Raw genomic sequence first — 13,843 nt, forward strand, 5'->3', positions numbered from 1 at the left:
TATTGGCCTTAACAGTACAGTTCCCCCTGTAAAGGTGTAGTGGTCTTGGGCTCTTGTGAGTATTGAAATTGAAATATTGTCGTTGTTCGACATCCTATGTGACCTCAAATGGTGCATTTGAAGCTCCACACTTACTATGAAATATTGGAACCTATGGTACATTCTCGTGTTAGGAATGCCAGATAAGCTATAATAGAGTTGGTTTGTTAATAGGTGCTATTCAACCATTATGTGTTGTGTTAAGAATGCGAGGTCATAACACACAAAAGTTGTTTCAGTAATGTGCTATTGAGAACTGCCTTGAAGTAATTAGAATTTTACCTTAGATTGCATGATAGAAAAGGCTTGCCGAAACATATAAGATGTGGGAAGGTAGGATAATAATCGACATTTTGCTATTGCAAATGGCAATCAAGGTTTTTAATCACCCAAGAGGACCATCGTTGATTGTAACATTTCATCAAACATTTAAATGGTGTCAATTAGAATAAGGTTACTTGTGAAGCAAGGAGTTGGCCGAGAAAAATGGCAGTCTTTTGATTTGGACAAAAGTAACTTGTATTTCCATGATTCAAAGTTCTCATATCTTCCATAGCTTTCTCATAGTTTGCTACAGTGGTTGTATGTGTTGCTTTTGATCAATTCAAGAAGTTTCCATGTCTTAGAATGGCATTTTGATACGCCTACAAAAATATCAATTCCATTGTCGAGCAACTCATTTTGCTCATTTGCCAATGATTTTGTTCAAATGTACTAAGATTTACTACATTGAGTACAACCTAATGTAATGGGAGAGCAAATACTATGATTTGTCAAAAGTTGATGTTTGCATTGCTAGGGGTTGATAGGCATTTTCTTAATAGCCTATCAAAGAAGTGCATAGTGCACCCTCACATCCCTAATGTTTTGCTTATGCTTGGCGTCTTTTTTAATATCAGTATTTAGAGTAAGAGCCCTTCTATGCACCTTTTATAATCAACTACCAAGTGACAAGGATGTTTTACATTGATGCCCTTGTCTGATCAAAGGAGCTCGTTACATACTAAGTTAAGACAAGGATATGCTAAGTTTAGACATGTGGACCCATCTAACCAAATAGTTAATCATTAATGTCTATATGACTTGAGCTTGCCATCTCGATACTCCCCCTTAAGCTCAAATGCATATCTCCAACTCAAGTAAGCTTTGAAATCCTCAAAGTGTCTTCACAGTAATTTGATACAAAGGGGTGTAATTTTGGCAATTTTGATCATAAAACAAGCATTTCCTTTAGTTTAAAGAATAATTTGACTACTTTGGAAGCTTGCCCTTATGTCAATTGGGTCAAAAAATGTTGTCCTGAGTATAGAATCATAAAGAATGTGATATGCCTTCATTTTGAATGGTTGGGGAAAAGAGTATTTACAAGAATTGGATATTCTAGGTCTCTTTAAATGCAATCAAACAAGGATTTTTGTTAGGGAAAATACCAACTTTTGAAAAAAATTTAGAATGCCCAAATATAAATGAGAGCTTTCTCAAAATCACCATACAACAATATAGTAATAGATGTTGAAAGGCTCTCTATCTATTTCTTTTAGTCTCATATTCAACATTGGATAGCCTTATATTCACTTTGTTGCAACTTAACACGTCGGAAATATCTTCTCATAGACACTTATTATGATGAAAACATCTATTAAACAATGACACTATCCTAACTCCAAACATGTGGGATGCTCCACGTGTATAGTAATGATACACAATCTAGTTTACTTTGTACATGCCCATCAAGCAATCATAAGAAAACCAAATACACAAAACTCACAAACTCTAGTTATCTATACCATGCTTTCAAAGCATTCAACACTTCTTCCAATGAAGAGGTGGATGTGATCTATAACTCTCCTCTAGATTATCGATTTAAAAGTAACAACTATACAACTAAGCATGAATGAAGGATCAAAGCTTGGTAAGCACATTTTGATGAAGCGGCTTTTTATATAGCATGGTTAAGGCTACATATAAGCCTCTTTTTAATTCAAGGACAAAGGATACATGAGGAAAGCAAGAACCAAAGAGCAACTGTTTCCATATTTCAAAAGTTTAGACTAGTGTTCCAACTTCCATGGGAGCTAATGACCAGCAATTGATTGATATTGTCCAAATTGCAATGTCTTAACATTTAAGGCGATTTCACGTAAACAAATTCTTTTCAATGAAAGGTTTTGAAGTGCCACTAAAAACTTGATGGCTCCTCTCTTTTGTTCAATCATCATTAAGCTCATATGGACCATGAGACAAAAAGCCCTATCTAGATGTATTGTTGCTCCAAAATTCTCCAATGTCTCATTATGATATTTACAATTGGCTGATCACCAATAACACTTATTTATAGTTTAACACAAAAGGATTTGTTCATACTTATTGAAGAGGATTTACTTATGTTTCTAAGAAAACTATTTTACCTAAGATTTGAGACCTCAAAAAATGCTTTTTACCTAAGACAATTATTCTATTAACTTCAAAAAACTATATTCTAATACTCCACCAATCCCACTAGTCCAAACAACAAATAAAAAAGAATTGTGGACATACAACCAACACATCATACAATATGTCCAACACATCATAGAGAGTCTATGAAGTAACCACTATGGATGGAAGAACTTCATTATGTTATAGGGGGAAATACCAAAAATACGTACGCATAGAACAAGTCATATAAGTAACCTTAAGCCAACCTATCCTCTCCACTTTTCAAAAGAACCTCTTGTTTGGTTTGTCTTTTTTGGGGGTGAAGGTGAGAGGGAGGGGGGGCCACGGGAGGGGAGGGAAATTACTTGACCAAGCCCAAATTGAGGATACCCCAAGAAGTATTGGGCCAAGCCCTTTCTTGTGCCTTTGCTTGAAGTACTCGAGACCAAGCAATCCAACCCTCCCATGAGATCCTCTTGTCCCAATTTGTGCCCCACTCAAGGAGTAGGGACAACCCCATGGTCGCTTCCCTTTCTGCAAGAGAGAAATTTTCTTGTGAGAGATACACCTGTGCAAGGAGGATGTGAGGCTCTCCTATCCATGGATTCAATGTGCAAGCTTCCAAAAGCAGAGGCTTGGCCAGTTCTAGGGCTTCTTGCCCTTCACCCTTGAGATGGACAGCCTCCCAGTACAAATCCCTTGCCTTGATCTGGTCTTTTGGACTAAGGATCGCAGTGCATCGGTTGAACACAGGTGGAACTGTCACCTTAACATCCCCACCATCCGCCCTTTTCTTTGTTGGTGCTTCTTCCTCTTCTTTCAATATGAGGTTGAGCAATACACCCATCTTAGAGATTGCAGACATCCACAACCCAGGCTTGCCATCCCCCGGCCACAGCGCCGTCCAATTGTTTCCTTCCCAGCTGAGCGTCCCACTTTTGTTCTTGAATACCGCATCCTGCCATCCTGTCAGCTGATCAATAAAATCTGCCATGGTGAGCAGAAGAAATGTGGCCACAACGGACCGGGAGAGATGTACATCTTCGCCAGTCCGGATGTGTTTAACCGTGAGGCCTTCGGGAGGGATCACAGCCCTGACTTTGGCTCTGGATGCTGCTGCATAATCCGATCCATTGGCATGATGATTTCCACAATCTGATCCATTGGCATAATCCGATCCATTGGCATAGTCTAATCCATTGCAGGACAAGGCGGCCATGAGCTCCTCATCGGTGAATTGGAAGAGGAGCATGTCGTGAATGAGCTGGTGGCGCGGGATGATGCAGAAGAGGTGCACAAGGTGCTCGGCGGGCAGGCCGATCATTTCCTGCACGCGGCAGCGGTCCATGTCGGGCTTGAAGATGGCGAGGTTGACGTACGAGTTGGAGTAGGCGGAGTGGAAGAGGCCACAGCGGGCGACGGGGGCGGGGGCGCCCCACAGCGTGAGGATGCGGTAGACGTCCTGGAGGTGCTCCAAGAAGGTGCCGTGCTTGTGCCAGCACTCGGAGGCACCGGTGCCCCTCAGGATGCGGATGAAGCCCGGCAGCGCAGGGTCCAGGGCGCTGCAGTCGCCCTCGGCGGCTCCGGCCTCCATCCCCCAGCGCAGGAAGGGCTTGGCTGCAGCCAGCAAGCTTGAGCAGCGGTCAGCGTAGCTTTTATAATCGAGATGGCTATCAACTACCGCTGTCGCCATGGTTGCTTGCAAGTACAATCGACAGACACAGAGGCGAGCGAGAGAGAGAGAGAGAGAGAGAGAGAGAGAGAGAGAGAGAGAGAGCGCGCTTACTATTCGCCAGAAAAGAAAAAGATCTTAAAAAAGCAAGAGGCTAATATTAAAGGGATTAAATAGTCTACAACTATTAATATTATTGTCGATTTGTCTCAATTATGCACTAGGTCCTTTAAGTGCACGCTCATTCGCTCATGAGCCTGCATGACACATTGTATGACACGAGTATTTGCCATGAAAGAATAAGTTCTAGCAATGGGGCCAATAGCGTTAAGGAATGGGGCTAAGCAGTGGTGACTAACGAAGGAGCATATTGGGGATGTGCCTGCACTTTTAGCTTGAGATTGGAATATGACAGCCCTCCCCACTCACTGCTTTCATGGCACACGGTGTATGTTCCAAGAGGAACTGGAAGCTTGGCGTATGTTTGAGACCTCGTGCGAGCTAAGACATGTGGGCACACTTGCCTTTGGCACAATTGAAGTCCCCTACACTTGGCATAAGTGCCATGTGGGTGACACGTGGCGTGCATGCAGGCTTGATAGATTCTATGCCACTCATGGTGCATGGTGGATGTGTGGGAGAATTAAATACCACATGCTAAGTGAGATAGCACCGTCTGACCACCTTCCGATTCTAATCTCTTGCCGTCTTGTCCTGACAGGGCGCATGCAAAATGGCCCGCCGCCATTTCGTTTCAACACATCATTTCTGAAGGATAAAGCCTTTATGGGCAGACTCCAAGAGTCATGGGAGATGACCTGAGACTCCTCCCTAGCATCGGAGTTCAGATGGCAAAAATGCTTGAACGCTACCATCAAAGCTACGAAAGAGCATGATTGTATGATCGTAGCGAGAAGGCGGATGGACATCCAAGCTACTATAAATGCTAGAGAACACCTCATGCGGGTTCTAGCAATAGTTCCTGGAGACCTCACCTCTCAGAGCCATCTAAGGTAAACATAGCACTTCTTGAAAACACAGGAGGACTACTCAGTTCAGACTGCCAAAACCCTACTCAAGGGTCAATGGGAAAGGTTTGGCGACGCTCCTAATGCTTTCTTCTTCGCATCACTTAGAGCAAAGCAGACCAGAGAGACCATCACAAGGATTGAGGATGAGCATGGAACACTCCACATTGATGAGCACACCATCTCGAGACTCTTCAAGAAGCATCTGTCCTCCATAGTAGGGGTGGAGCCTGAGCTACCCCTTGACTATGATCAACAGGTTGCTAGATACCTAGAAGGAGTTGTGATCCCCATCACATCAGCTGACTCTCTTGCCTTAGATAGGCCGTTCACTCTGGAGGAAGTCCAGCAAGCCGTCTTCAAGATGAAGAAGGGCAAAGCTCCTGGCCTTGACGGCTTGTCATTTGAGCTCTTCCAAGCCCTCTGGACATTGTGCGGGAAGACCTGCTGGACATGACGAATAGCATTCGGAAGTCTGGATGTGTCACCCAAGAAATTAATCAAGGCCTAATCAAGTTGGTGCCTAAGTCTGCTATGAGAAATAAGGTAAACAACTGGCGCCCACTCACCATGCTTAATTTCAGCTATAAGATAATGTCTAAAGCTCTTGCCCTCAGAGTCAAAAAGCTAATGGGTAAGATTGTACACACGAGGCAGTATGGGTTTGTGAATGGAAGGAAAATTCAGGATGCAGTGCTAAATCTTCTATTCTCTGTGGACGTGGCCTTGACACACAAGTCTCATTTTGTCCTGATCAATATCAACCTAGACAAAGCGTGTGATCGAATCAACTGGCATTTTATCAAGAAGGTCATGGAAGCATTCAAATTTGGGGTTATCTTCACAGATATGATCACTGCTCTGTTCACCAATGCTACGGCCTCCATCAGCATTAATGGCTCAGTGACTCGACCTTTCTCCCTCAGGAGATCGATCCGCCAAGGGTGCCTTGTGGCCCCGCTTTTGTTTGCATTAGTTACTGACCTACTTCTTCTCAACATAGACAAGAAAGTACAGGATGGTACCATTCGAGGGATGCCCTTGCCTGACGGATCATGCTCACCATCTCAGTTCTTTGTAGATGATAGCGGATCTCTGGTGGTTGCAAAGAAAAGATCAGTGGATGAACTAATGGGCGTGTTCAATGCCTTTGCACTACTCTCCTCTTCGGTCATAAGCAGAAGCAAGACTGAACTCATCCCTCTTACTTTGGGGGCCCCACAAAACTGGATGCTTGATTATGGATTTAAGGTGGTAAAGCCGGGGGAAATTGTACATTACCTTGGAGCTCCAATAGGGGTTGGCATAACTCATAGTCAAAGGTTTAAATGGTATCCGGAGAAGATTCAGTAGAAAATGGCCAAGCGGATGAATTCATCCTTGACGTTGGCGGGGCGAATCACCGTGATCAAGAATTTTCTCTTTTCACAGACTGTGTACATGGCATCCCTTTTTATGTTTGGGAAGACAGAGTCGAAAAGATGCTCAAATAGTTTTTGTGTAAGAAGAAGGAAGGCACTGGAATGCACCAAATATCATGGGACCTAATCACCTCAAGAAGAGATGAAGAGGGTGCTGGTATAGAAGCCCTAGCAGACAAGGCCAATCAACTGGCATTTAGAGTACTCACAAGGCTGAGTGACAACTAGCCATGGCCAGTAGTATTGAAGACATGGATCACGGCCTCTATAGAAGCCGAACGAGCATGGACTAGGGTAGTTTGGACCGACGTAGTCTATAATTACCGAAAAATGATTCACATCCTGCAATTAGCAACAACCCAAAGTTTAGTAAGAAGCTAGGAAGTCGTCATCTCACAATCTGACTGGTCTCCTAAATTTAGCAGGTAGGGCGATGCGGCCATATCCTCGTCAATTTGGCTTAATCCCTTTCCATTCGATCCTCTAGGCTCACTTGTACTTCGCAATAGATCTCTTGCAAAAGCATTAGCCACTAAAGGCTTAACATTCTGATCACAGCTTTGGGATCCTACCCGTAATGATTGGTCTCCTTTTGACCTTGTCAGAACCAGCTTTGGCATGCCAACCAGAGAGTCACTTTGGTTACAAAGTGTTCTTGCGCAGCTCAGAAACGATTGGCCCACTTCACCGGTGTCCAGGAACTCACCGCCCCTTCTTGCACTAACTGGCCAAGCGGGCAAACAACTTATCAAATGCAAGTCTTTGAAGGACTTTAGCCCTCCCTCTATGGCCATCCCTCTCACATCGAAGGATAAATGGAAGAAATGCAGCCCTTTGGCCACCCTTGCCACCTGGCAACGACGGACTAAGTGAGTGTGGACGAACACACCAATACATAGGCTCAATTGCTTCAGATGGAGACTCCTTATCAAGAAGCTTCCCTTAAGGGCAAGACTGGCTAGAAAGATCCCCATCTCTCCACTTTGCCCGCTTTGCAAGAGTCATGAAGAGGATGAAAAACACTTACTATGGGATTGCCTGGTAATCAAACCCCTTTGGCACAGAGTGAGGAAGTGGCTAAAGGGTGCAAACCTTAAAGCCGAGTTTGGCTTTGCCACGGTTGTCTTTGGTGACAAGGCCAACCTGGATGAAGCTACGTGGAGATTGATACTGCTTATTTCAACAATAGTCATGAAGCATATCTAGAGTAGAAGAAATAGTATACTTTTCAGAAGTGCCCGAGTTACCAACCTAGCCAATTGGTCTGAGTCCCTTCATGCTGAACTGGTTATGATACTTAGAACTGTAGAATCAGAGCACTGGATTTTCAAACTTTTTGGCAAAAAGCTAGGCTTAATGCCTTGATTTTGTTTGTTAGTCAATGGCCAATGGCTTGAAACGCCTAAAAGGGTGATGTAAATATTTCTTTGCTTATCTGAATGGAAAAAGTGCATTATAAAATGGGGCCAATAGGGTTTTCATCTAAAAGTCTCCCAATATATATATTTTTTCAACTTATTTACATAAATAATCAAATTAGATAATTTTTTTTGGTAAATCGCAGTTAGTTGTGTTAAAAGAGAAAAGGTTAAGATTTACAACTTGAGGATCGAGGACTTGGGGACACACCCCATCCTACTCCAAAACAATTGGGACATAGCAAATTTTGACATTCTTGGAGCATCACATGTCACTTTCTAAGTGTGACAACTATTCAATGCAAAAGGAAGCTTTGATACAATACGTCTTTGGCAAAAAATCGAGTGGGACATAAGGGTGGCTGGATATCCATCGAGCATAATCCAAGTATTGTATATACACTTGCCATCTATGGTATAGGGGGATGGAGCATTGCATTTAGAGGAGATCCTTGAGGGATGCAAGAATGTGGTCACCACTTCAAGCTTTTATTACTTGTGACATTTCATTTTGTTGCTTTTTGCAATGGTTGGATTGCTCAAGTAGCTTCCTCTTTGATAGTCTTGTTGAAGAACCTGCAAGAAAAGACATGATTTCAATCCTAATAGTGCATTAACCATTTGACCTTGGAATGTTACTACATTCCTAGCTCTCCAAACCTACTGGAGATATATACTTCTTGTTACAATCTAGAGCAGCAAGCAGAAGAGAGATTCTATTAGCCTCACCCAACAAGATTTCTTTCTAAGCATAAGGTTGTGGGTGGAGGGGGAAGGTAAAATGGTAGAGTTCTTTAATTGCTTCTTTGTTGGAGGGACATGCTATCAATAGGTGGGGAATGGTTTTAGCATGATTTTCACATCTATAGTAGAGGCCATCACCCTTACCTATCTTAGTTGCTTTTTCATTAGTCCATAGGGCTTTGTGAAGGATAATCCACATGGAGTAGAAAAAATTTGTGGGTAGGAAAATTGACAAAATTTGATTGAGCTATAATACCATTGAGTTGGGGACTAGTGGAGGTACCATTGCTTGTTGAGTGTCTTGATTGGTCCTTTGCCTTCACACAAAAGATTGGGTGTAGGTAGGAGTCCTTTATGGTTGGTCCAACCAAAATCTTCAAAGCAGACTTGCAAGTCAAGTTGAATGTAGTGTAGGTTAGCATTAATCCATGCCTATTTGCAACCTTGAAGTATTTCCAAATCTACCCCATTTAGTTTGAATTGAGCTTTAAGCACCTCATCAATATGTCACTTCCTTATTTTGAAGCTCCATATATCTCTCTGAGACTTGCTACTATAGCCTTATAGTTGTCTCTTAGAGTTGCTTGCCTTTTTTTTTTTTTTGGGAAGAGGGAGCAAGAAGGCTGATCTAGATAGAGTCATTGGATGCTCACATGACTTTGATGTTCATTTACAATCTGAATGTGTTGTATCTTTAAATTTAATGTTGCCAAAGACTATTGCATGGAGGGGTATCCCCTTCATTCTCTTACAAGCCTCCACTTACAAATGTTTGAGAGTTTTGTTAATTATAATAGCCCAATCCTCCTTATGCTTGATTTGGCTCCAAAATATCCATTTGGCCACCAATTTTCTGTAAGTTTGTGAATGCCAGCAAGTCCCAAACCTCTACTCTTTTTTTTTGAAGGATGTAGGTATTCCATGCAACGTTAGGAATTTTGAACCTATTAGCGCCCTTGCTCTATAGGATGTTATGAAATATGGTACCTCATTGTTGGTGGCAAGTTTTGGAAGGTTTTCAACATGCTAGGAAGAAAATTCATGTGGGGATGATGATGTGATGGAGGACTAGTCATCGTGATGCTAATCCCCATTGAAAACCTTGCAAATGTTCTAGTTTGTAAGCTAAAATTTCCACCACCCACTACCATTGTTGCTTTAGTGTGACTCCAAGCCTAGCTAGGATTGTTATGAAAATTATTATGAAAGTAAGATGATTTTTATTTATTTACTTTTGTGCATTTACATTGTCTATTTTTTGCCACATGATTGGGACTTATTATGTGTGGGTTTGTATGCGACATTGGTTGCATTGTGCTTGATAGATAGATGGTAGGGAACTAATGTGTTTTGTAATGTGGTGAGTAGATTATTAGATGGAGTTTGGCAAATTAATATTTTTGAGTTGAGTGCATCATAACATATAATTTTATTTATTTTTGGGTGTTTGGTCAACGCATTATTATTATATTTTTGTAGGTGCTTCTTAGCGCAAGGTTATTGTATGTGCCCACATGCAAGTTATTTACTTGATTGTAATTTCTTGCAAGAAACCTTAGAATGGCTAAAACATGTTTATTGTAAAAATCTTAGAATAGGTCTATATTTTGATATGTTTAGGCAAAAGCATGTCATGCAAGAAGAGAAAAGCAAGAGCCCCAAAAGGCATGCCCTTTTAATGCATTTTGAACACAAAAGTTAATTGAAATATATAAATACATGTAAGGGGGGGGGGGGGTGCTTATGGGGGGAGATTGTACCCATTGGTTGTATCATGTACTCTTTCTCTTTTCTTTTCTCTTGCAATTTGTGAGTTGATCCAAATTCTCAATTAATATTTGCTATTATATGATGAAGGACTACAACATTGGTATAAAGCAAGGCTATTGGTCTATATGTCCACATCACTGTGAATACATACATCCATGCTTGAAGACTACCACATCTCCAATATCAAGCATCACTCTTTTACTTAATAGTCGTAGGCTCTACATAGAAGTTGTTGGCTTAAAGGCATACTATTCTAATTAATAATGTGCCTTTTTTCACTGTATTGGAGAAAGGGACTTTTTGAAAGGTCCTTTTTCCCTTCTACACAAGAAAACCATGCGATGAGTTCAAAAACCACTTCCTTAGTGGTTTTGTCCACCAAGGTGGTTTTTAGAAGGAGGAAGGGAGAGGTAGATCAACTAACCACACATGTGGTTAGAATCACAAGGCGACTCCCAAACCACAATGATCATTACCCAAGTCATCAAATTATTCATCTTCTCGAAGTCTATGGCCATCCACTCCACAAGGCAATCCACTCCACAAAAACCGTATTCTCTTCTTCTCTATATGTAGCATCAAATCTCAAAAGTGAAGCTTAATCTTAAGCTTTGATCTTAATAACAAAGCTTATTTATTTTATTTAAGAAGAAGAAGAAGTGGGTATTTATTTTAAAAGGGGGGATTATTATTCCCGTGAGGTACAACCCAGTTAGTTAATGTAAGGTTTTAAAACAAACCTCATATTCTCTTGTTCCTATGTAGCAAATTCAAAAACCCAAAGGATAGTTCTAGAAAACTCCAATTTTCATGAAGAGGAGTGGTAAATACTCCACAAGCATTAAATCCTCTCAAGTGACTATTCACACATAGGAATTATTACTCTATAGGAGTTATTTATTTTGTGGAATTCCCTAAAATCTTGCTCTTGTGAAAATATTATTATTTTCAATAATGTTGGGTCCTTCCAATATGGATGAAGTTAACATAGAATATCCTCTTCTCGAGATAACCTTGCAACAACAAATTGATCTTGTCCAACACAATTTAAACAAAGTTACTTAAAAACTTCAAGAGTGAGAATGACAACAAAATCCATCAATGCAGGATGAGGATGTTCACATTGCTTGCATCTTACATGGTGTCTTTGAAGTGCAACAAGTTACTTAAGTGCTTCAAGAGTGAGAATGATAACAAAATCCATCCATGCAAGATGATGTTAATCACATTGCTTGTATCTTAGAAGGTGTCTCTAAAGTGCAACAAGCCAAGAAGGACAAAAAAATCAATTGTAAGTCTTTCTAGTTTTCTAAATTTGATGGGAAAAATGATGGAAAAATTATTTTGTCTTAGTTGAGCCATTTTGATGCTACTTAGATGAAGAAGTTTTTTCAGAAAGACAAAATCAAGCGTGCCACTGATTATGATAGCATTGCTTTGATGGAATGCCCTTCTTCATAGTACCAATCGACCAAAAACATGAAATAGATTTCAAGAAAAGGCCAAAGAATATTTCCTTTCACCTCAGTTCCATCTTTGTCCAAGGTGAAATTGGAAAAATTTGATATGGCAAGAAGGTGATACCATGGCTACCTATACCGAAAGCTTTTGGCAACAAATTTTTCTATTGCACATGTTGGAGAAAGTTTCAAAGATCATGCTTCAACAAAAATACTAACCGATATCCAAGTTAAGCTAAATTCTCTTAATCCCACTTCTCTTTAGGATGATATTTTCTATTCTTATGATGAGGAGAAAGAAATCCAAACCAATGCCCAAATTCTTTGTGGACAAAAATCTAATCAAACTTGGTGCTTTATTAATAATCGTAACTCGAAGAAATACTTGAGTCTTTATTTCTCTAATTCTTTTCCACCAAACCGACCTTTGAATTTTCAACCTAGAAGAAGGAATGTCAAAAAAGTTGGAGACAATAAGGTAAAACCTGAAACCCCAAATCTTAATACTTAATGAAGTTGCACAAAGTTAAGTGTGCATTTCAAGGTATCAAATATAGTGGTACATGGGAAATTAAAGGGCTATAATGCTCTATGGATACATATAAAGAAAATAGTGATTTCTTTATCTTCGGTATGCCTCTTAGAAATCAATATAATCTAACCCCATTGATTACCATATATACACCATAACTTTTGAATTTCAAGGCTAATCTATGGTCTCATTGATCAACCACACACAAGCTGAACGAGTACTCAAAAAATAACAAAAAGCACGTATGATTTTTGTGACTAAAGTTAAACCTTCTAAATATTTTGCATTAGCCACTTCACAAATTTTTTTTGGATTCCTATAAACGTTGATTTGTTGATGACTCTCATCTTGAATTGCCACCATCTTATGGAGATCTAGATCACAAGATAGAACCTTTCCTTGGGGTAACTCCATTGCACAAAGCTCCATATAGGCATAGTCATTTGTATAAAAAAGAAATACAAGTATAGGTGACTGAGTTGTTAATAACGGTTTAATCTATCCTAGTTCTCCTCTATTTGGTGCACATGTCCTTTGATTGAAAAGGAAAAAAACTTATAGGATGTGAATTGGCTATACTAGGGCACTAAAACTAAGGCGATTGTTAAAATTTGATACTCTATTCTTAGAGTAGATGATCTATTGGATAGATTTAGAAGGACCAAAATTTTTAAAGTAAAATAGATATCAAATCAGGATAACATCAAATTCGCATGGATTCAATTGATGTGTTTAAGATCGCCATTTAGAATGTAGTTCGATCATTATGAGTTTTTAGCCACACATTTTGTCAAGAATCGCGTGGTGGGGGGAGTTGCTCAAGATGCTGCGCCGAACACACACAGAATGCACAAGGAGAAGCTCACTCAAGAGATAAGAAGAGAGATGGAGGCCAAAACGTTTTCTTTCTAGTTTCTTCTTCTTCTTCCACACACTTTACAATGCATACAAAGTATAGATAAGATACAACATAAAAGGAAAGTGGCCTACTAAGTCAAACAATGCATAACCGACTACACTAGTCGACTGGCACTATAACTATGCCAGCTGTAAATAGGTGTAACAACTTGAATATAATAAGTAATGAGTCAGTGGCCATGTGAGAGTCATAATGACCACCGACGTGCTAAGTGTAGACGTGTGAACCCATCTAACCAGGCGGTCCATCATCAATGTCCGCATGTGTTGAGCTTGTCATCTCAACACTCCCCCTCAAGCTCAACTGCATCTCTGCAACTCCAAGTAAGCTTCGAAACTTTTGAAGCTTCTCTGTACCCAATGCCTTCGTGAAGATGTCAGCTATCCGATCCTGTGTGCTGACATACACCAAGTCAATCTCAT

The 13,843-nt window shown here is 40.4% G+C and overlaps 1 protein-coding gene across 1 annotated transcript; it reads right to left on the reverse strand.

The window, feature by feature from the left end:
* Positions 1-2,520: 2,520 nt before the first annotated feature.
* On the reverse strand, positions 2,521-4,250 carry LOC148025503 (E3 ubiquitin-protein ligase). Its single transcript, XM_087692671.1, has one exon. The coding sequence runs from the start codon at positions 4,148-4,150 to the stop codon at positions 2,819-2,821; it is 1,332 nt and encodes a 443-aa protein (XP_087548797.1). The 5' UTR covers positions 4,151-4,250; the 3' UTR covers positions 2,521-2,818.
* Positions 4,251-13,843: the final 9,593 nt, after the last annotated feature.

This window comes from Lygodium microphyllum, chromosome 14, assembly GCF_053477565.2.
Source record: "Lygodium microphyllum isolate KBCC chromosome 14, Lygodium_microphyllum_v1.1.10, whole genome shotgun sequence".
Lineage (NCBI taxonomy): Eukaryota > Viridiplantae > Streptophyta > Polypodiopsida > Schizaeales > Lygodiaceae > Lygodium > Lygodium microphyllum.

Bases quoted from the DNA above. Each gene is read 5' to 3' on its own strand.
- LOC148025503 (XM_087692671.1), bottom strand. From the start codon at position 4,150: ATGGCGACAGCGGTAGTTGATAGCCATCTCGATTATAAAAGCTACGCT.